Consider the following 22008-nt stretch of genomic DNA (forward strand, 5'->3'; position numbering starts at 1 on the left):
TATCCCTCCCTCTGTCTCAATGCTACTAGGGATCAGGTTAGGAAAGTTAAAGCCCTAGTAGAATTAGATCTGGACTGGGCAACAAGAAAAGCTTCTATAGGTATGTTGGTGACAAAAGAAAACTTGGGCACTTTCCAGAAGGAAATGGAAGACCTGATTACCTGGGGTATGGAGAAGGTTGAGGTAGTCAATGACTTTTTTCCTCAGTCTTCACTGGCAAGTGCTCCAGTCACACCACCCAAGTTGCAGAAGGGAAAGGCAGGGACTGGGAGAATGAAGCATCACCTGCTGTAGGAGAAGATTAGGTTCAAGAACCTCTAAGGAACTTGAAGGTGCACAAGTCCATGGAACCTGATGAGAGGTATCCATGGGTCCTGAGAAAAATGGCAGATGAAGTGGCCAACCATTATCCATCAGATTTGAGAAGTCTTGGCAGTCTGGTGAAGTTCACAATGTCTGGAAAAGGTGAAAGAGAACTCTCATTTTTAAATGTGGAAAGAAGGAAAACCCTGGGCGAACTACAGGCCAGTCAGTCTCACCTTGGTGTCCAGATAATCCTGGAAACTATGCTAAGACACATGGAAAATAAGGAAGTGATTAGTGACAGCTAACATGGCTTCACCAGGGGCAAATCATGGTGGCCTTCTATGACAGGGTTACAGCACTGGTGGATAAGGGAAGAGCAACTGACAACATGGACTTGTGCAGAGTATTTGACCCTGTTCCAAGGCAACATTCTTGTCTCTAAATTGGAGAGACATGGATTTTAAAGATGGATGGATTGATGGTTAAGGAACTGTCTGGATGGTCGCACCCAAAGGGTTGCCATCAAGGGCTGTGTCCAAGTGGAGACCAGTGACAAGTTGCATTCCCCAGGGGTCAGTATTGGGACCAGCACTGTTTAACATCTTTGTCAGCACCATGGACAGTGGGATTGAGTGAACCCTCAGCAAGTTTGCCACCAACCTGTGTGGTGTGGTCAACATCCTGCAGGGAAGGAATGCCATTCAGAGGGACCTGTACAGATTTGAGAGGTGGACCTGTGCAAACTTCATGTGAAGTTCAACAAGGCCATGTGCAAGGTCCTGCATGTGGGCCAGGACAATCCCAAGCACATGTACAGGCTGGGTGGGGAAGGGATTCAGAACAACCCTGTGGATAAGGACTTTGGGCTGTCGGCTAATGAAAAGCTCAAAGTGACCAAAGCAATGTGCACCTGCAGACCAGAAAGACAACTACATCCTTGGTTGCATTAAGCACTCAAAGAAGGTGATTCTCCCCCTCTGCTCTGATGAGACTCCCCTGCAGTACCATGTTCAGCTCTGGGGCTCTCAAGACAAGACGGATGTGGCCTTGCTCAAGTGAGTCCAGAGTAGCTGATGATCAGAGGGCTGGAGCACGTCTTCTGTGAGACAGGCTGAGGAAGTTGAGGTTATCCAACCTCAAGAAGAGAAAGCTCCTGGGAGATCTGACAGAAGCCTTCCAGTACCTAAAAGGTGCCTACAGGAAATCCGGAGAGGGACTTTTTACAAGGGCATGTAAGGGTAGAACAAGGGGTACTGGGTTTAAACTGGAATAGGGTAGATGTAAATTAGCTATTAGGAATATGTTCTTCACTGTGAAGGTGGTGAGACACTGGCACAGGTTGCCCAGAGAAGCTGTGGCTGCCCCAACCCTGGAGGCGTTCAAGGCCAGATTGGGCTTTGAGCAACCTGGTCTAGTGGAAGATGTCCCTGTCCATGGCAGGGGGTTGGAACTGGATCTTTAAGGTCCTTCCAACCCAAGCAATTTTATGACTACTTGGTTCTTTCCCCCAAGATTGGGATCCAGAAGAGCACGAGAAACAATCTTATCTGTTGTCTAAGCAAATTACAAACTTCTCTGTTGATTACTAACTGTATTTCGCAAACTAAGTAATAATGTAAAAATGAGCACGTAGGTCCTAAAATGCTAAATGTTTCAAGCTGTTGGAGTTTTGCTAATAGCACATTGCTTAGCAACTGCTATATTTAAAATAGGTTCTTCATTTCACTGTTAAATGTCCGTATTTTACACACTGGAGAGTAACATAATGTTCTATCCTTAAGTAAATATGATGATAGTGCTTCACACCACATGAAAATCTCTCTGTGTAGTTACAGAATGATAGCTATTTTTAGTTGAGCACTGAATGGTATGAAAAACACAAAATTTAATAAAACATGCAAAACATCTGCCTGCAAATAAAAATATTTGCACTCATGTTGAAGAGTTGTAGTTTCTTTCATAATTAATTACAATTAAATGGTAAGATAGTGAGTGAAGTGATATATTTTAATTCTGCTCCATCAAGGTAGCTGACAGCTGTCAAATTTGGCAACTAAGAAATCTTTTTTTCCTTCCTCTCCCCCTCCCTTTTTTTAAGCAAGACAAAAGAGTGTTTGAAAGCTCAGAGGGAAATGGTCCATCTTTCGCAGCAGTAGCTCACTTAGCACCTGGACATCAGGTAAAATGAAACAGATCAGGACAGGGCATTCAAGAAAATTTTGTCCAACATTTTTTTGTTGAAAAATGTCAGCTCATTAGCACTAAAAGACATTTACTGTTTTAGACTATACCTTCACCTGGAAAGGCTTCCTGACTAGGACAGCTTTTCTGATTAAAACCAGAAAGGACATACCTGAACAATGAAAATCCCCACAGACAGGGCATTTATCCAGGATGTTGGAGGCATGGGAATAATTTTCTGTTATACTTAATATTCAGACTAGGCTATGACCCTTAGTTTCTCCAACCTCTGTACCAGCTATTCATTGCTATTGCTCTGTCAGCCCTGCTGGATCTATTCTGTGGCATATAATAATTAAATATTCACTGGAGCAGGGAGACCTGGATCTCCCTCATCTCCCTATTCCTTATCCAGGACTATGCGAAGACAGTTCTTTTTTTAAACAGTGGAGTAATTGTTTAATATGACGCTGCGGTTTTGAGGCTGTTTCCAATACACATGTATTTATATAATGAAAAAGGAATTGGTAGTTTCATATATGATATCTTTGTGTAAAAGACACACTCCAGCCTTTCAAAAGTTATTAAACCACTTTAAATACCAGCCTTTTGAGGCTTTCTAGTGTTACAAAGAAGAGAAGGTATGAGAAAGAGGCAGCTAATTCTAAAGATTCACACATACTAGTCCTGATTCAGTCTGAGCACTTTATATTCAAACTTCAAAAACGAAACCCCCAAATCATTCCCTTTTCCTTTCTTAGTCTCTGTCTCAATAATTGATGAAACCATCTATATGCTGATGTCAGATCTCAGAAAAAAGAATGAGAAAATTTCTCCCGCTGCTCTCTTAGGCATATACTTGAATTTTTTACATATATCATATTGAATTTGGCTCTTTCAAAAAGTGTCTGAAGTTCAGAGCAGCTATATCTGTATCAGTCTTTACAATGACCCTCATTATGAGTGTTTGAATTAATGAGCTTGTGATGCTCTGAATTCTGCCACAGAGAGCAATCCATTTCTGTCTTTCTGGCTGTATGGTTAATGGCTGGGTAAAATGCCAACATTCAGTGGGTCATCATTATTTCAGTCAGGGGAGAACAGAATTAAGCTATTAACAATACAAAAGTTTAAGCTTCAAAATGAAAATGTATGCCATATTAATTGCATCAAATTGGACACAAGCTGGCAGTCAAACAGTCTGGGTTTGTCTCCTGACTGAGTTATCTCATTATCATGTCCCCAGTGAATATATCTTCTCGAATGCTTTAGGTATACAACAGCAACCTTACCTAGGAGTAGGAACTGTAACAAAACCATTAACAACCTCCCTTTAGGCTGTATTTTTGGAAATACTTTCATTAATGCAGGATTAGAATTTTATGATTCTAAGATTTTAATGATTTCACTTGTTTTAAAAGGTAAAACATAGCTAAATGAGTTAATTTCAAACTCTGTCTCAGGAAATACATGATTATCACATACGGTTGCTCTTTATATATGGATACTTTCAAGTTGTTATTTTACATACCTTAAGCTGTAGGTTTAGACCCAATTTTATGTTTTCTTTATATTTTTAGAACCCTTACAGCAAGCTGTAAATAAATATATAAATACATGGAGTTTCCATATTTTTCAACAGAGTAATCAGACTCTCAGACTTCAGATTTAATGTTTCTTATTGGATTACAAAGCTAAACACATGCTGACCTTAGCATTTTTATTTAACCTCAGTTCTTCTGCCAAGGACAACAGGGATGAGCCAATAGAGCTGTATCTGACCTCAGCTATAACTAGATCCAGTGATAGGAACAGGTTCTATCTTGCTCACAGTGTAATTCATCACTTTATTTACTCTTTGCCTTTTCCAAGAACCTTTTTAGAAGGTGCATTTACTTGTAAGCTGGTCATGACATAAATCAGGCTCTTTAATGAATTGATTCCAGGTGCATCAAAAAGTTCAGACTCCATGTTATACCTCTCCAATGGTTTCTTTGCATAAATGCAAAACTGTTTTAGGCTGCATCTGAAGCCTTATGCAAAAGCCTGCAGGAGTATTTTTATGTGGCAAGGGAATTGTATATTATCGTTTAGCACAGCTAGCTTCAGCGAATGGGTGAGATACCATCATGATCATGACTGTGATGTCAAGTCTGACCACAGGCTATATTTGCTATTTTGGAGGTGTGACTAGTTGGCAGAAAGCTGTCTATGCCTTCCACAGTTTTACAAAGCTTGCCAAATACTCTAAAAGATTTGGCTCTTGGGCTTTTTAGAAATATTCACAATTCTGCTGTGGATGTAGTCACAAAATCCAATCTTACTCAAAGCCACAAAAACTCTTTCAATGACCAAGTGAGATTTCCAAAGTATTCATATGCAATTACTACTGTAAATTTAAATTTTCTTCTGTAAATGCCTGCAAGCAATGAATCAAAAGGACAGTAGAGTAGTGGAATATGTGATATGAGTGAGAAAATGTGTACTGTGGATGTAGTGATTGTGTAATTACTAAAAAGATCCAAAATACCTCAGTCTACGTTAACTATCTAAAGCAAACTTATGGTGGTCCTTTTAATAAATAATTTAGGGTAAGCATAAGTTTTTATAGTAATTCTACTTATAGCAAAGCAGGGTAAAGAATCAGCAAGAGAATTCTAAGCAACTAAAAAACCAAACAAAACCTAATCTGACTTAGACAGTTGTGGTTTTTTTCTTGGAAAAAAAAATAAATCCATTGAGGCTTAATATATATGGAAATATTAAAGTAGGGGTCACAGTTTATAGAAGTCATAGAATCATAGAATAGTTAGGGTTAGAAAGGACCTTAAGATCATCTAGTTCCAACCCCCCCCCGCCATGGGCAGGGACACCCCACACTAAACCATGACACCCAAGGCTCTCTCCAACCTGGCCTTGAACACTGCCAGGTATAGAGCATTCACAACCTCCCTGAGCAACACATTCCAGTGCTTCACCACCCTAACATAAAGAATTTCTTCCTTATATCCAAGCTAAACTTCCCCTGTTTAAGTTTCAACCCATTACCCCTTGTCCTGTCACTACAGTCCCTAATGAAGAGTCCATCCCCAGCAACCTTATAGGCCCCCTTCAGATACTGGAAGGCTGCTATGAGGTCTCCATGCAGTCTTTTCTTCTGGCTGAACAGCCCCAACTTTCTCAGCCTGTCTTCATACGGGAGGTGCTCCAGTCCCCTGATCATTCTCGTGGCCCTCCTCTGGACTTGTTCTGACAGTTCCATGGTTTTTTTTATGTTGCGGACACCAGAACTGCACACAATACTCCAAGTGAGGTCTCACAGGAGCAGAGTAGCGAGGCAGGATCACTTCCTTCAACCTGCTGTCACACTCCTTTTGATGCAGCCCAGGATACGGTTGGTTTTCTGGGCTGCAAGCGCACACTGGTGGCTCATGCTTATTTTCTCATTGACCAACAGTCTCAAGTTTTTCTCCACAGGGCTGTTCTGAATCTCTTCTCTGCCCAACCTGTAGCTGTGCCTGGGATTGCTCTGACCCAGGTGTAGGACCTTGCACTTGGCATGGTTAAACTTCATAAGGGTGGCATCAGCCCACCTCACAAGCATGTCAAGGTCCCTCTGGATGGCATTCCTTCACTCCTGTGTATCAACCGAACCACACAGCTTGGTGTCATCAGCAAACTTGCTGAGGGCGCACTCAATTCCTCTGTCCATATCATCGACAAAGATGTTGGACAGGACAGACCCCAACACCGATCCCTGAGGGACACCACTCGTAACTGGTCTCCAGCTGGACATTGAGTCATTGACCACAACTCTTTGTGTGTGGCCATCCAGCCAGTTCTTTATCCACTGAGTGGTCCACCTATCAAATTGATTTCTTTTCAATTTAGAGACATGGATGTCATGTGGGACAGTGTCGAACGCTTTGCACAAATCCAGGTAGATGATGTCAGCTGTTCTACCCCTGTCCATCAGTTCTGTAGCCCTGTCATAGAAGGCCACCAAATTGGTCAGGCAGGATTTCCCCTTAGTGAAGCCATGCTGCCTGTCACCAAGCACCTTGTTGTTTTTCATGTGCCCTACATGCCTTCCAGGAGAATCTGCTCCAAGATTTTGTGAGGCATGGAGGTGAGACTGACTGGTCTGTAATTTCCCAGGTCATCCATTTTCCCCTTCTTGAAAATGGGAGTTATATTTCCCCTTTTCCAGTCATCGGGAACTTCACCTGACTGCCATGATTTTTCAAATATGAAATTTTACTAGAAAAGAAAGATGCCTGGGGCATTAACCTACACTAAGCTATGGGATGCTTCAGGAAAACTGCACAGCAAACTGGCACCTGTGGGTACTTCTCCCCTTGCCCTTGGCATCCACTTGTACCCCCTCTGCTGTTTCTGCTTGCTTCTCTCTTGATAGGGGACATGCTTGAGTTTTCAAGTCTAATGTCCTTACAGTGAATCTGAGGAAGAACTTTTTGACGTGTTTTCTTATCATATTACTCACTAAGTTGCTTTAAAAAATTCAAACAAACCTTTTTTACAGAACATCTTTCTAGGATCTTTGAGCTTTCTGTGATGAATTTGTTCCTATATAATAACATCATATTGTTATATTGTTATATATAACATCATGTTGGGTTGGAACTAGATTATCTTAAGGTCCTTTCCAACCCTAACTATTCTATGATTCTACGAACATAAGGGCAAGTAATTTTCATGTTGTGGAATAATGTCTACAGACTCTTTTCCCATGCATTTCCAGGGACTTTAGAACAGGGGCTTTAATGACAGAGAAAGGGGAGAAGTAAAAGTGAGAAGGAGGGACCTTAACTTCACATTAAAACCCTGGTGCTGCTGAGAAGCTCCATCCACTGGGTATGGCAGTATGAAAGCTGTGGCTTAGAGTTTAAAGCTCTTCCTGTCCACTGAGCAGGGCAACTACTTTCTGACTCAATGATTATTTAGCACAGCATTTATTGCTGTTGCTGAACACCGTTGTGGTTTGAACTAATCTGTTTTGACCAAAGCTGTACAGTCAGTATTTAATACCACTATATAATTAATTATCTCCACTTTATCCACAATGGTGTAAGAAATGCCATGGAGACACCTTTAACTGAAGCCACAGAGGGTCTTATGAAAAGGGGACTATATTTTTTTCCATAAAGAATAATAAAGCAGTTGCTAGTCCCTGTAGGAATTTTATTTCCACAGAAAAAGCAGACTGAGGAACAAGAGTGGATATAAAAAAATGTTTAAACCAACTACTTTTTGGAAAATATACAGTAAATAGTACAGAGTATGCTTTTCTCATCTGTCTATGAAGCTTAACTAAGCATTTATCACAACTAACCCTTTGAAAAAAAACCCCACAGAATTTTCCAAAGCATAAATATTCATTAAAAAATACGGTTTGTTGTGATGGAGGTCAGAAGTCAAACAACTTTTTCATTATTAGTCCTTAGAATATCAAGAAATGTCAAGAGTAACAAACATGAGCTGCTCACTGAATAACAGGAATAATAATGTGAAGTAGTCCGAGGAGGCAGTGCTCTTGATTACATCAGGGTAGTGTAACTGACCTTAGAGGGGCCGCTTGGTTGGGGTTTTTGCCTGTCCCCCCTCCCCTTTTTTATTTTAAGTGGGAACAATGGACTGTCAGACCATGCTCAATGTTGGAATCTGCAAAAATGTAAAATTTTAAACTCTTTGGATATTTACATTTCTACAAGGAAGATGTTCAGTTTGAATGGCCTAGATTAAGTACACGAAATATGTGAGTTTATGAGAAAACAGCAGAGTAATGGTTTTGCCAGGAAATTTTTCTGCATTGATCGCAGCAGTATTACTAATCCTGAATCAACCTAAATGTACAGAACTGAGTAAGTATTAGAGATGTCCAATAAGATTTGATGAATGCACTATTCCATTAATTTTACCTTTTTTGTTGAATAAATTATTTGACAAATAATGGTAAAATTCATCAAATAAATTATCTGATGAATGTATTTTTTAAGTAATCGACTAGCTCTAATGAATATGCAGGCAGTTCCTTAATGAAAAGCATTACTCTACTCTTAGCCTGCTTTCATCACTCATATGTCACTTTTTTGTATTTTGCAACTGCAATCTGTATATTTTATTCATTTACCCATTCATTTATACATGGGAAGTTTAAAACAGAATGGTTAATCAATCATTGCAATTCTTAGAATATTTTTGCTTTACAGTTGATTATTCATTACATTTATTACATACAGGAATGCTTAATAAAAAGAACGTGGCTTTTCTGAAGACATCTCTCCCAAGAACTATTGGCTTGTAGGTTCCAAGTCAAGTTTACAAGAATGCCCTAAAAATTACAGGATCCATTTATAAGACATTTTTGTAGCTGCAAACACTGCAATTACTAGTTGTTTCAAGAAACTGGAGCTTGAAGCCAAGCCAGCCACCTTCAAGGTCCCTGAAAACACACATAAGAGGACTAAACCTAATAAGAGCATACAGGAGCCACCTCCTCGCTGCACAGCACTAGGATGTTTAGGTAAAAGGCACAGAGAGGATTATTTGAATGATATTCAATTTTGGAAATATTCTGACCTCAAAGAGCATGTCTGGATTTTGTTATTACAGAGGTGATCTCAACAAATGATACTGATAGATTTTTACCATTAAATGGCAAATTGCACCTGTTAATGTTACATGTCACACTTCTGAGTCCCTGTTCTTACAGAGGTATGCCAATTTATTATGGCAGTGACAATGGGTACAAGTCCAACTTGCATGAATCAAGTCAACGTTGTCAAAGTCATATTCATGTTATCATGGGTGGCTCTGAACTTGCTCCACAAAGCTCAACTGAACATATTTAACAGGAGAAATTTTCGGGAGAGAGGTATATTAGAAAGGTTGCCTATAGCTGCACTTGGATTATCAGTGATTCTCTTCTAAATTTTCCTTTTAATAGCTTGCAGACTTTCATGAATGCAGCATTAATAGTCTTTGCCCAACCCTTCCAAACAATATAATTTCTACTGCCAGCTAGTCAACTAATATATAAAGCTGTCCCTCACAATAGGTACAAGTGGAGGGATTTATCATCTTTCCACAGAATCGAAAAGATAGTTTCCAAAAATGCCAGTATTTAGAATACATTCCTTATAGAGAGATAAAACCCAGAGTGGCTCCCACTCAACACAGAGCAAGCTGTCATGTCAGAGGTGTGGAAAGCCGTATAGAAGTCCTGCACAATGGGAAGGAGTTTGTTATTGGCTGACCTTTCATGCTCATCAAAACTGCAGCCACATTGCCCTGCAGACAAATAGGTATTGAAGATGGTTACTGTAAGTTTATTACAAAAGAAAAAAACATGTTCTATGGATTTTTTTTCATACCTTTTATCTCGGAAACTTATATTTGCATTTGCCTCAATCAGCCATGGGTTATGGTGTGTGTGAATGTTTGTCCATTAAAACTTGTGACAAACAACTCACTTGTCTATTAAAAATTTTAAATACTTGTTATAAATAATTTCTTCATGCTTATATGCTTTGATCTAATCTAATGCACCATTTTAGCTAAAATGCTTGTGGTTCTAAAGATTACAAGTATTAGGAGGAATAAATAAGTTCTAGAAATTATCTTCAGCTTGCAGCTTGTTTTACAAAGATTCAAAATGCCCTTCCTTTGCTAACTGCATCTAAGGAGCTCCTGACCCACTCCTTTTCATGTAAAGTCACCAATCTAATAATAGTAATATTTAGATGGGATATGGCCATATCTTTCACTTAAGAATTCTAATAAAACATTAGTATTAATAAACAAATATTTTCTGTTTCTGCTTAGGCAACGAAGAAAACTTAGTTTGTACTCCTGATAAACACTTGAGCTTCCCATGGTTCACTATTACTGTAGTTTGAATGTCCAGCGATGTGTTTGAAATAATGTACCCTGAGACAGAAAAGCCACTGGTACCGAACTATTCCTGTTCTATGTCATTCACATATTGTCTCAAAGCCATATTACAGTATAATCTAAAGCACAAATCTCCTGTGTCCCCACTCTCAGAAAGTGAAAGCACCATTTGTGTACATGGGCATTTGTCCTGACAATTGTAATGTCTCTGTGCAAGAATCATATTTATGGTGAGTGGCTTTTTGGAGATTTGGCATGCAAACTCTCCAGGCTATCTTGGAAAGCCTGCAAACCCAAAATTAGTAGATGAAGCTCAGGATTAAAGGTAAGCTTGAAGCTGCCAGATTTCGCAACTTTCTATATGAGGATTGCAGTAACCTATCTGGTTATCCCAGAACAAAAATAACATTTCCTTTTCAGAGTCCTTAATTACCTCCTTTCCCACTCCCCCCCCCCCCCCCCCTCCTTAATTAGCTGTGGGCAGAATGGAAATCTTGGAAGAAGATCGGCTTCTGTAATTAAAAAGACTTCCTGAGTGACACTACTTTGGAAAAGGTTTAATATTATTGTGGTACCCATGCAGTATGACTAACAGGAAGACTGGACAATGGAAACCGAATTACTGCCACCAACATGCCTCCCACAGAGCAGACATCTAACACCAACTTCATCTCTGACATGTGCCTGTTTTCCTAAGTTTTTCCGTATTTTCCTTAGACACTAACCTGGATAGAGTGTAAGCCAATTACCTAGCTCCCTGCTCTCTTTGAGAACACCCTTCTTGCAGTTCAGGCTTCAATTTGTTATGACCCCATCAAAATAAGCTGTCCAAATGCTTAAAAAAAAATAAAAATCACACAGCAGACAATGCAGCTTGCTGAAAGTGGGTTGCCTTTCCTCCCAGGTCTAGTAACATGATTATGAAGAGACAATAACAAAGGTATTCGAATACTGTGAAAACAAGTTATCACAAAACCATTCCATAACATAGATAAAAACCAAGACAACCACCAGGCCATTTGCTGTCCAGCTACAGATACTTTGTGTGGCTTGACTTAGGCAGAGGAGTGGGAGAAAGCGAAAGAAGCTGTCTGGCTTTTATTCTCACTCACAGGTAGACTGCACTGGCACATAGGGCCTGTATCAACCTCTACTACCCCCACTTTAAATTTGCTGGGAGCTGGGAGATCTGGAGTGCTGAAAGAGTAGCTACAGGCCTCAGAGCAAAATGAAGCTACAGGCTTCGTGCAAATCCATGCTTTGCAAGATTTGCCTCCGCGGCCATCTAGACTTATACAAAAGTCAGTGAAGACCTGCTCTGCCTCTGTACTGTGCTCTGAATTAAGCACAGCTCAGTTGGAGCTGAAAACGAGATTACAGATGCATAAATTTGGGGCATTTTCTATATTTTGATAATGCAGCTTTCCTGTGCTAACAGTGCAGTGATACATCACTGCCCATAAATCTTCACCTGAAGGCAGATGAGGAACAGGAATGATAGCAATAACAAAAAAATCTTATCCTTCCTGCCTTCATGGAAGAATGAGATAAGGTCCAGAGTGGAAATAGGAAATTGACAACTTAAACCTAAGAATTGTAAGAATTTCCTAGTAAAGGATGGTCTCTCCCCATGAATTTGTTTTACGGTAGTAACCTGTTGTTCATCAGGGCTGTCTGGCAGCAGAAGCACTGATCCAAGGGAGGTTACAGTGCTTTGGCTCTCTCAAAGTCTGCCGTGCTCACCAGGAGGGTGAGATCAGGAGGAATCATGCTGCAGTTGCATCTGGCAGGTTGCTCCCAGCCCATCCCCAAACTACAGTAGGAATGGGGTGGAATTTGATCAGAATTATACCTGATACTTTATTCAGCTTTGAAATTGCAAACACTTTGAAATAAAACTGTTTTACTATTGTCTTGTGTGCATTAGGCACTGCCAGTTCTTTTTTACAAATCATCATTTTTATCACCAAATAAATAAATCAAATAAAACCCAGTGTACGGTTATAGCTGACTTGACCACAGATGCCACAAGTCCTCACCGTTGTACCTTCTCACTAAGTTAGCTCCAGCTATTGCCAGATCATTGTCAACTCAGTCATACACAATAATGCCCCATTACAGCTGGAATGGTTTGTTAAACTTTATAGCACTCAGAAATGCTCTTGAGACACCAAAACTGTCTTGTTTCAGAATTGAACACATAATACCTGCCAAATTTGCAGGTTTGAAGCCACTTCCAGTAAGAATTAAAAAGGCCCTTTTCACAGCTGAAATAGGGCTATCAATACTTGACTTGTCTGCCCATGTGAAATAGTGGGTTCTTTTCTCTGACGTCGCAATTTAGTTTAAAATAGCTTTGATGATGACAGGGTACATGCGAGTGATAAAGCCACAAAGATGACAGTCTAATCTTACAAAGATGACCGATCACTGATAAGAGATTAAGTCACACAACATTTGAAAAACCATCTTATCTGTCTGCTAGGATAGTGTCTGTGTACACCTCCTGCTGAGCCATGCTGAGATGCCAATGACATACAGAGATGCTACCTCTTAAAAAAGAGAAATGCTTCACAGAATTTCTGAAACCATCAGGATAGAAGAATGAAAGCAAGCAAGAAAAGAATCTGTGATCTTATATTGAGCTTTTTTTGGTCAAATATTAATTTTTCAGGCTAGTAGAGTATTTAGACATACAGCATATAAATAATATAGAGACGCTATAAAAAGGTCTAAATTAGCCAATTCTGCCCTATAATTAGCATTCACAGCTATGCTGGCAATGGGTGGGTGATTATTAAACACCTTTTATTATCGGCTTTACGTACTACAATAAAAAATGAAAATTATACTTACAAGAATTATTAGACATGCTGGTCCTATAAAACTCCATATAAAGTTGTTCTTCGTGCTGAGCCAACATCTGAAAAGTAAACAGCAGGAAATGCCTTGAAATGTGCTACTGTGACTGTTGCATCCTTATGTATGTTGATTTAGACACAGAAACAGTGACTTACACTTCTGTGGTGCCATAGTACTTGTACCCTAGTGCGGCAGAGATTCCAACGACCACAGCTGGGCTGACGTAGCCAAAGACATAGAAATTCTTATGCAAGAAACCCTTGTTGTAGATGACTCCCACTACTATAAGGTAGAGGTGAATACCTTCAATGCACATCCATGCAAAAGCAGCTAGAAGGAAATAATGGAGCAATCCGGCAGTAATTGAGCAGAAGAGCTAGAAATTCAATAAGAGAAAGCAAGAGTCATAATTCTATTAATATGTCTGTTAATATAACAGCATATGCACAGCAACCTAGTGAACTCTAAAGTGGTGGTCCAGCAGCCCACGTATAATACTGATTGACAGGAGCTTGGCCTGCACCCATGAGCTCACTTGTTCATTAATGTTTTCTGTAGCAACTGGTAAGGTAAAAAGACTATATTCAAATTCTAGTGCGCTTCTTCCCAGAAAAACTATATGAACAACTTGACAAGTTTGATCCCATAGTTACATTGGAGCAGTCTGTATGATTTCCTGATCTAGATGAAGCTCATTTTTACAGTTTTGATAACAGTGTAATTAGGCATCACAAGGAATTATTTTCAAAATTACTTTTGTTACTACAAAATGTTTGTAAAATGACATTTCTTGATCAGTTGGTACTGGAATGTCTTCTCATGGATAGCAGTTCTTATTTTTTCATGTTATTTTAAATTCTATTTGACTACTTAACAGTAAGATTATTTTGATAATTTATGCATAATTTAATTTCCTAACACTATTCTGAGATGCAAAAATCAACAGCCCATCTTGTATGAAAAGCAACAGGGACAAGTCAAGACCTCACATGCATAAAGAAAATGGGTCCTCCAGCCAACACTAGCTTGGTACTACAGATCTGGCCTGGCTTTTAGAGAAAATTGTCACCCAGAAAGCTACCAACATGGGTTGTACAGCATCCAAATAGATGAGAAAAGTGAAAATGATAATCATACTGAGACCGCAGTCTTTGATAGGATGACAAAGCTTAAATGAAAGCCATAGAGCAATGTCATTACACACCCGTTCAATGAAGACCTTACTTCTTTAAATGACCGTTTTGTATTTTCTGTTACTAGATTGGGAAACCAGTGTCACTGGAATATTCATACTGATACTAGGAAATATTGGAAGTAGATGGAAAATTGTGTCTTATACAGTACATTTACTTTACAACACAAAATCAAGATATGAGTGAAAACTACCCACCTTATTATTGTTCATATTAATTCCAATCAGAAAAATAAGTTCCGCCAGGAAAAGGCTGCAGCAGAGGTTTTTGTGAATTGTCGTTCTAGTGCTTTGAATTTCACTGAAGAACCAGAATGTAAAAATGCACATGGAGAGGCAAATCAACGAAATAATTATTCCTAGCTGAGTGATTCTTGTAAGAATGTTATAATTTGTAACACCCTGGGGGAAAATTATAATATAATATTTAAAAGAACAGCTTTGTACCTTCTCAAGAAAGACCTCATTCTATTACACATTTTTTTCATCTTTTCTACAAAGTATTAATCAAAACTGTTTGTAGAGTTTCACTGCAAACTTACACTTTGGATAGTATAAAAAGTATTTTTTTTTTTTTTGTAAGACGTCATTCTAGGGGAAGTTAGTAATGAACTGCATATATTTCTGCTCTTGCATTTTCTGATAATTCTTAACAAAACTTTTTTATTAACATCAGTATCTCCTAATACGATTTAAAAAATCAGATCATTTTAGTGAATAACAAATACACTGGCAGTAGGACATATATTAATATGACATGAACATTTTCTAATATAAAAGGACTTATCACAGCAGTGACTTAGATAAGCAAAACTGAATAACCTTCTTACTGCATTTGCAACATGATCAAAACAAGACTCTGAAATAACAATCACTTCAAAAAAATGCTATCCCAGATACATAACATGAACATTCTCCAAAGAAACACAGGCTATTTTAATATTAGATGTGAATATTTTCTGTACAGGAATACAGTTCAATTGCTGCTTGGTATTTGAACAAAGAATCTCTTGAAGTACATGACTGTGCATCAGCATAAGGGTAGTACTCAGCTGACCATAAAATGTATCTAAGTAATTTTTTTTCTAAATAAAGAACCAGAGATTATTCGCTTCCCAGCCTTCTTTTTCAAAATAACCGTATAAGTACCTGCAAAGGTTTTAAATTTAAACTGAAGACTTAGGATGCTATTTAGCAACCAGGAAACAGCCTCTATCAGCATGAAATTCACAGTGTGAGAGAACTGTCTCGATACAGTATATTCATGCTAATATTCTGCTTGCTGTCAGTTCTGATACCATGTAAAGCTGCCTCCTGAGGCAGGACCTGAGCTCCCACAGATCCCCACACAGGCCCTGGAAATCTATTGGGACTCTTAATGTAACAAAGAGAGAAACTGAGTGGTCATTCTCATGATTTTGTACTTGTCATGAGTGCCCATGTTTAATAGTCATAAAATTCACACTGATTTATGCTGTTGAAAATTCTCAGGAAAGAATTTAAAGCAGATTTTTAGATGCCAAGGTTAGACAAATGGGTGGCAAAGTTTTGTGAGAGAGAAATTCAGGGCCATATGGTTACTGACCACCAGTGAATGCCAGTTAAATCCCACAGCAGTCTTAAAATGGGATTTAAAATTAAAAGCAATGCACCAAAAATAAGCACAACAGACTGTGTATTTGGAACAAGATACTTTGCTGCATCACTGCTCTGTAATACTGCAGAAAGGACAAAAGGAAAATCAAACACATATGGGAGGAATTTTGTTTGCTCTGTGCACAATAAATTGTGTGTTTGCTGAACAAAATCGAGACGACCTAAAAGGGGAAAAGCACATAAGTTGCACTGAAATAAAAACATAAGGAATAAAGATAAGAGAAAGTATGAGGTAAAACACTAAAATAGCACTTACAACAGAGCCACCTGAGGACATCAAAACAGCAAAATGAGTCAGATGATTACATTTGCATGAGATATGAGTGGAGTTGGAATGTGTCAGCTCACAGCCTTCGGTAGCCCAGTTGCCATTCATTGTGTCTGCAGAGTAGTTCCAAAATGCACATTTAATATCTTTATCCAGAGTCTGGAACAGAAACAAGATGTTTTACTGATGGCAAAAGGCAGGATATTCCCTATCAAGAGACCTTTCTTAGGTTAGCCAGTGCAATTCATTAGATACTGCTTGCACCTTTGGAAGGCTGGGAAACAAAAATGACATTCTGCAAGTCCTATTCCAAGCAATTAAAACATGGCTAGGGAGGGAAGCATGTTATCCACAAAGCTAACACCCTACCAAAAATGTAGTCTAGTCAGATTACTGAACCCTCTGGCATTTGCAAAGGTGTTGGAGTTTTTACCTATTGAAATCATTGTTACATACATACACCTGCACCTGCTGAACATGGACTAAATCCCAAGGTTACAGCCACATTGCTTGTCCTGCTCACAGTCCCTTCCAAATGAACAGTTTGAAAACTGAGGCTTATTCTGTGCATTTTAAAAAGTGATCTGAGATAAAGCCAGGGTCATATCATACCTGCTATATCAGGTGTGATGACAGCGCTGAATAAGACCATTAGTATTTTTTATTACGGTTAGTGCTTACTAACTCATCAAAGATAAGGTCCCTACTGTACTAATAGGCTGTATAAATATATGCAAATTTATATAGAAGACAAATAACAGATTTAAATGCTGCATAACCAAGGTTAACACCTTGTCCTACCGTCAACCTCCTTACACACTTTCTTTTAATGTTTCTGATAATTCTTTGTGCAATGCAAGGTGATTCTTCATGCACAAGTAAAATCAGTAAAATCTATACACACTATGGAACTAAAATTATTATTTTTAAACAAATGTGTTCAGATTTCAGAAGTTAACAAAGTTGAAATACTATAGGTTCTGGTATTTTCTCCTACCTCCAAGGTAACTTTTCACAGTAACTTTGAAGCATATCTTTGTATTTTTTAATATGCATGCTTAACCGTGTAATAAACTTTCAGAAACTCTACCTAAATACAGAATATTCAAGACCTTGTAATATTCTCTGTTTCAGACATCTAAATTTTATTCATACTATAACACAGCAAAGCTGGCATTGTTGCCCTTGCTTTAGTCCCATAGCTCTTTTCAGCTGTATCATATTTAGTTTATTGCACTTAGGATGTCACATTTGGGATTTATCTAATTAGAGAAATAAATGACAAACATCAGCAAACAACAGAATTATGTCTCAATATACCATACACTGGAGGTATGGTTACATCACATAAAATGATTAGCTATTATTTTGTTTTATTTGAAGTTGATAACAAAAAAGCCCCTTACCTTCTCATACTTTAAGGTAAATGTTATTTTCTCAAGCTCATAGAGTGTAGGTGGATTTGAGCTAATTGCCACAGCTATAACTGATGAGCTTACGGTCTGTCTCTGCTCTGAAGTATCTTTTGAGGAGAGGTTTTTAGGTGATGAAAGCAAAGAACCAATATTGCTATACCGCAGGAAGACAACTGCAACAGTGCCTGTCAATCAAATAGATCATGTTCAGTGGTTTGTGGGGTTCTTATTGAAGAACAATATTGAAGACATTAAGGAAACAATAAACAATAGACATTATTACTGATCTTGCATAAAATATGCAAAACAGATGGAATCTTTGTGGAATACTTATAAAAATGTTTTAGAGACAATGAAATATAGCTTTATTTAAAACAATGTAACTGCCATTAGAAATACCTATGTGTGCTCACACTTGGAATTCTAATTAGATATATACATGTATACTTATTTTCTAGAGTAACACGTGCTTGCTGCTGTTTTACAGTTGGCTACATATGTGGTATCAGGTCTCAAACTAAAATGTCTCAGACCTGAGGTAAATACTGGGCTTCTCTGAATTACCTGGTTTACTTTGACTTCCATTACAGTGGAGCCAGAATGGAAGGCACATAGGGAAAAAGAAAGCAAATAGGATTTTAGGATGCAGTGCTGATATGAAAAAAAAGAAGTCATGATTTTTCTCCCTGGTACCAAAGCAAATCACTTTTTTACGTACTGGCAGGTGGTGAGATTCAGATAAGCTGGAAGATTAGGATTTAAAAAATATTTTCTATGTTTATTAGGTCAGGTGGTTTAATTCCAGAACTGTTTAAACAAATTTGTTTATTTTCAGTGATGAGAGTAGTTGCAAACCATTTCTGTAGCAGTATGAAGTCCAATCCAATTTCCGTGCCTTACTGGCTTGGTACTGAAGAAAACGTGTTCTTGCCCTAGTGAACTATTCTTTAAATAGAAAAGATACACACATTTTTGGAGGAGAAGTAAGAACACTAGTTGATGGAGCCAGTCTGAACTCACAGCAGATCTATGGCTAAGAAAAGGATAAAGCTCAGTTCTCTGGTAACAATATCCAGTGTTAAAGCTCACTGTATACTGGAAATGTTAGAAATGCCAGTCTTGAGACCATAAAAGGGTAGGAGAGATGATGATAAAACCACCTTGACTCCTCTGTAGTTGGCAGGGCTGAAGCTCAGTCTTAGTAAACTGCATATTTGGTTATTTAGTAGTGGGTACAAGTCTAGCCAAGGTGTTTAATAACCCACCTACTCTCTAACCTTTGTTTCTTACCATTAGGATGGGATTCCTCTCTCTTCTTTGGAGAGATCTTTATATAATCTCCCCCCGTGTATACATGAGGGTGAATGTGTTTCATGTGATGTGAATCAAAAGCAAAAACCTTGAGTACTGCAAAAGAAGAAAAATACTGTACAACTCAGAGATCCATTACAGTGTACCATAATTTACAGTTGGGTTAATAAATGTGCTATTTTGATGTTCATGTTACCATGAATTTTAAGAGTATATCATTGTACCAAATATTTCAAGAAAAATGCTATTAATATTTTTGCTTAAACCCCTATGTTTTATTATTTTCCTGCATACATTTTGCTCTCATATTTTTTACTCTTTCCATAAAAAATATTGTCTTTTATTCACCTTGCATTAAATTAGGAACTGGAAAGAACAATGTAGGTTACTCTAAGAAGAGCTATTGCTTTATTAAAAATGCATTTCTAAAAGGGACCACAAATCACAATTATAAAAAGCAAAGCATAAAATTCTCTGCTGAATAGTAACATTTGACAAAAGCCAGTTTTTGAAAAGTATATATTTTATAGTTATCTATCCATGCTATGAAACACACATTGCACCATGAAATAATGATGTGTCTTGTCAAAAAGCAAGCAAACAAGCATCACCCCTCAGGACACAAACTACATTAGAGGACACTGAGCTCTTTACTTGGGTCATTATAGTGCTGAGTTTCAATCACCCAGGAAGGGAATAAAAAAAGTCAATCGGGCCTTTTTTAAAAAACAAAACAGCAAACAAATCTAAAACTTGACTGATGGAGGAATATTACTAAGCTATACCATCTGCATTGCTTATAGCACAACACAAAAATAATATGAGCTATTCAATAGACCAGCTGTCAGAAAATGTTCGTCAGGATGTAAGAAATAGTTTTCTGTAGCTGGAGTTTTGAAAAGCTTGGAGTTCAAGAGCTTGCACCATGAAAAACAGCGGAGAGAGATGGGTAATATTGTAGGTCTTGTCCCAGAATAGATGTGTGGGGCACATTTAAGTCCTGTGGAAAATGCATTGATGCTGAAAAACCATAACAAAAGATTGCAGTGTTTGGGTCCAATTTGGGAAAGAGCTCATCTAGTTTCTCTTTTCAGAACAAGAGCAAGGCAAAAAAATCATCCACGCTTCAACATGGAAATTCCTCACCATTCTCTTGATAAGCTTTTTTCCCACCTTGGTCTGACTGACATCTACACTGCTACTGAAGGCCGCACATGAATCCTCTCTTCAAGACCTTCATGGCCTCAGCTCTGTAGCCAGGAGACCCTCTCCTTTCTGCCAGGGTGGTGGGGGAGCCGGGGCTTTACAGCCAGCTAATGGCATCGCTTTGTATCTGCTGCAGGCCCAGATGTGCTCTGGACTGACATAAATCTGCTTCTACAGAGTTTATGTAATGGAACAAAAGCTCTCATTTTTCATCACTCTTGATAATTTACTTTCAGAAAAGTGAAAGAACAGGTGGTTTGACCTGCCTCGGATCAAAGGAAGAATCTGTTTTATCATGTCATCTTACAAATTGGCAAACTGGTAAGAGGTACTGAAGGACTGTACTGAATCTAAAATAAGAAATCAGGTCACATGGAGTTTGGGTACATTCAGAGAAATGAAGATGTGACCATTGCCATAAGTCATAAACAATGCTTTATCAGGATTTTCAAAAGCAGCTGGTATTAACCTTACTCTGCTCCCATTGAAGGAATGATAGAACTATTATTAATACAGCAAAATCATCAGGAGTTGTTGTGTGAAGGCACCATCACACATTGAGAAAGGTAGGAAAGCAAAACGTGCAGTTTAGCCTAACTGGCTCTCCTCAGATATTCCTCTTAAAATGGAAATTCCTCTGAAAATAAAGCCACTCCAGATCGGACTCACCAGCTACAATCCTTATTCCATGATCATTTACAATACCTTCCAAAAAGAGGAAAAATCTGTATAGGGCAAATCTAAGTTTCATTCCAGTGGTAGGGTTTTATTTAGTGCATATTAGATGCATAGGATAATTTTGTACATGTAAGATGAATGCAGATTCACTGTTAGGGTGTGACTATAATGAGATATTGAAAGAGAATCTGAAAGGACAACTTCCCACAGCTTCTCAAGTTTTTTTCTGGGCTGTAGGCTCACATGTTCAATCATTGAAAATTATGATACCTACACTGAAAGTCAGGTGTTAGTTATGAAACTCATACAAATTAACACCTGTGTGTTTCACATAACACCATTTCTAATCTTCATAATCGTGCTGAAAAACTCCTCAGTGTAATCCACACCTAAAGTATATCTTAGATTAATTTTCTTTATCTTACCTATGTCACTTGCATTAGCATCTAGCTGTGTTGTCTTTTTGAAGTTCTGTGACATGAGAAGCGTTGCTTGTTCTGCAGTATGCAGCAGCTTAGTCAGGCTCCGTCTTTGGTCATCTACAGGAAGAGCTTCCCAGACTGTAATCTTGTCTTTTTGTAAAAAATTGTTCACAGTACTAACCAAAACCTACACAGAAAATTATATGTTTAAGTGCAGGAGTCATATGCTATTTGTAAAATAAGGCACACATCCCCCTCATCCAATTTTAAGGCTTGATCTACTCACATTAATGGTTGTATCACGAAGTGTTTCATTGTCAGAAACAGAGTAATGCCTGGTATTTAATGATGAATAAGACAGTGCTTCAACATATGAAATTACATCTACAGGTAAAAGCGGTCCCAAAGTATTTTTATTAATTTCTTGCAGCATCTCCAGGGGTGTTTTCAAATGACTAATCTGAAAAAAACAAGAACTCGCATCTTAATGAAACAAGTGAAGTCACATTTCTGCAAGTGAAAGAAAACCCAATGCAAATGGCTGATTTCTGTGAATTAACATACTGGCTTTTAAGATGCTTGTGCATAAAAACAGGC

General features: G+C 38.3%; 1 protein-coding gene across 3 annotated transcripts in view; it reads right to left on the bottom strand.

Annotated features, from left to right (window-relative positions):
* The window catches only part of ADGRL4 (adhesion G protein-coupled receptor L4), an 86492-nt gene that overhangs the window by 9449 nt on the left and 55035 nt on the right, over positions 1 to 22008 (bottom strand). For all 3 annotated transcript variants that reach the window (XM_061345144.1, XM_061345142.1, XM_061345143.1), the window contains 8 exons: positions 21698 to 21871; positions 21415 to 21598; positions 19085 to 19201; positions 17786 to 17979; positions 16368 to 16538; positions 14654 to 14857; positions 13419 to 13639; positions 13258 to 13324 (listed from right to left, as the gene is read on the bottom strand). In XM_061345144.1, the coding sequence (XP_061201128.1) occupies positions 13258 to 13324; positions 13419 to 13639; positions 14654 to 14857; positions 16368 to 16538; positions 17786 to 17979; positions 19085 to 19201; positions 21415 to 21598; positions 21698 to 21871 (1332 nt within the window). The remainder of the gene's footprint in view (positions 1 to 13257; positions 13325 to 13418; positions 13640 to 14653; positions 14858 to 16367; positions 16539 to 17785; positions 17980 to 19084; positions 19202 to 21414; positions 21599 to 21697; positions 21872 to 22008) is intronic.

Source organism: Neopsephotus bourkii, unplaced genomic scaffold (assembly GCF_033783945.1).
Source record: "Neopsephotus bourkii isolate Nb327-2 ecotype Australia unplaced genomic scaffold, CSIRO-AGI_Nbou_v1 NB_234, whole genome shotgun sequence".
Classification (NCBI taxonomy): Eukaryota; Metazoa; Chordata; class Aves; order Psittaciformes; family Psittacidae; genus Neopsephotus; species Neopsephotus bourkii.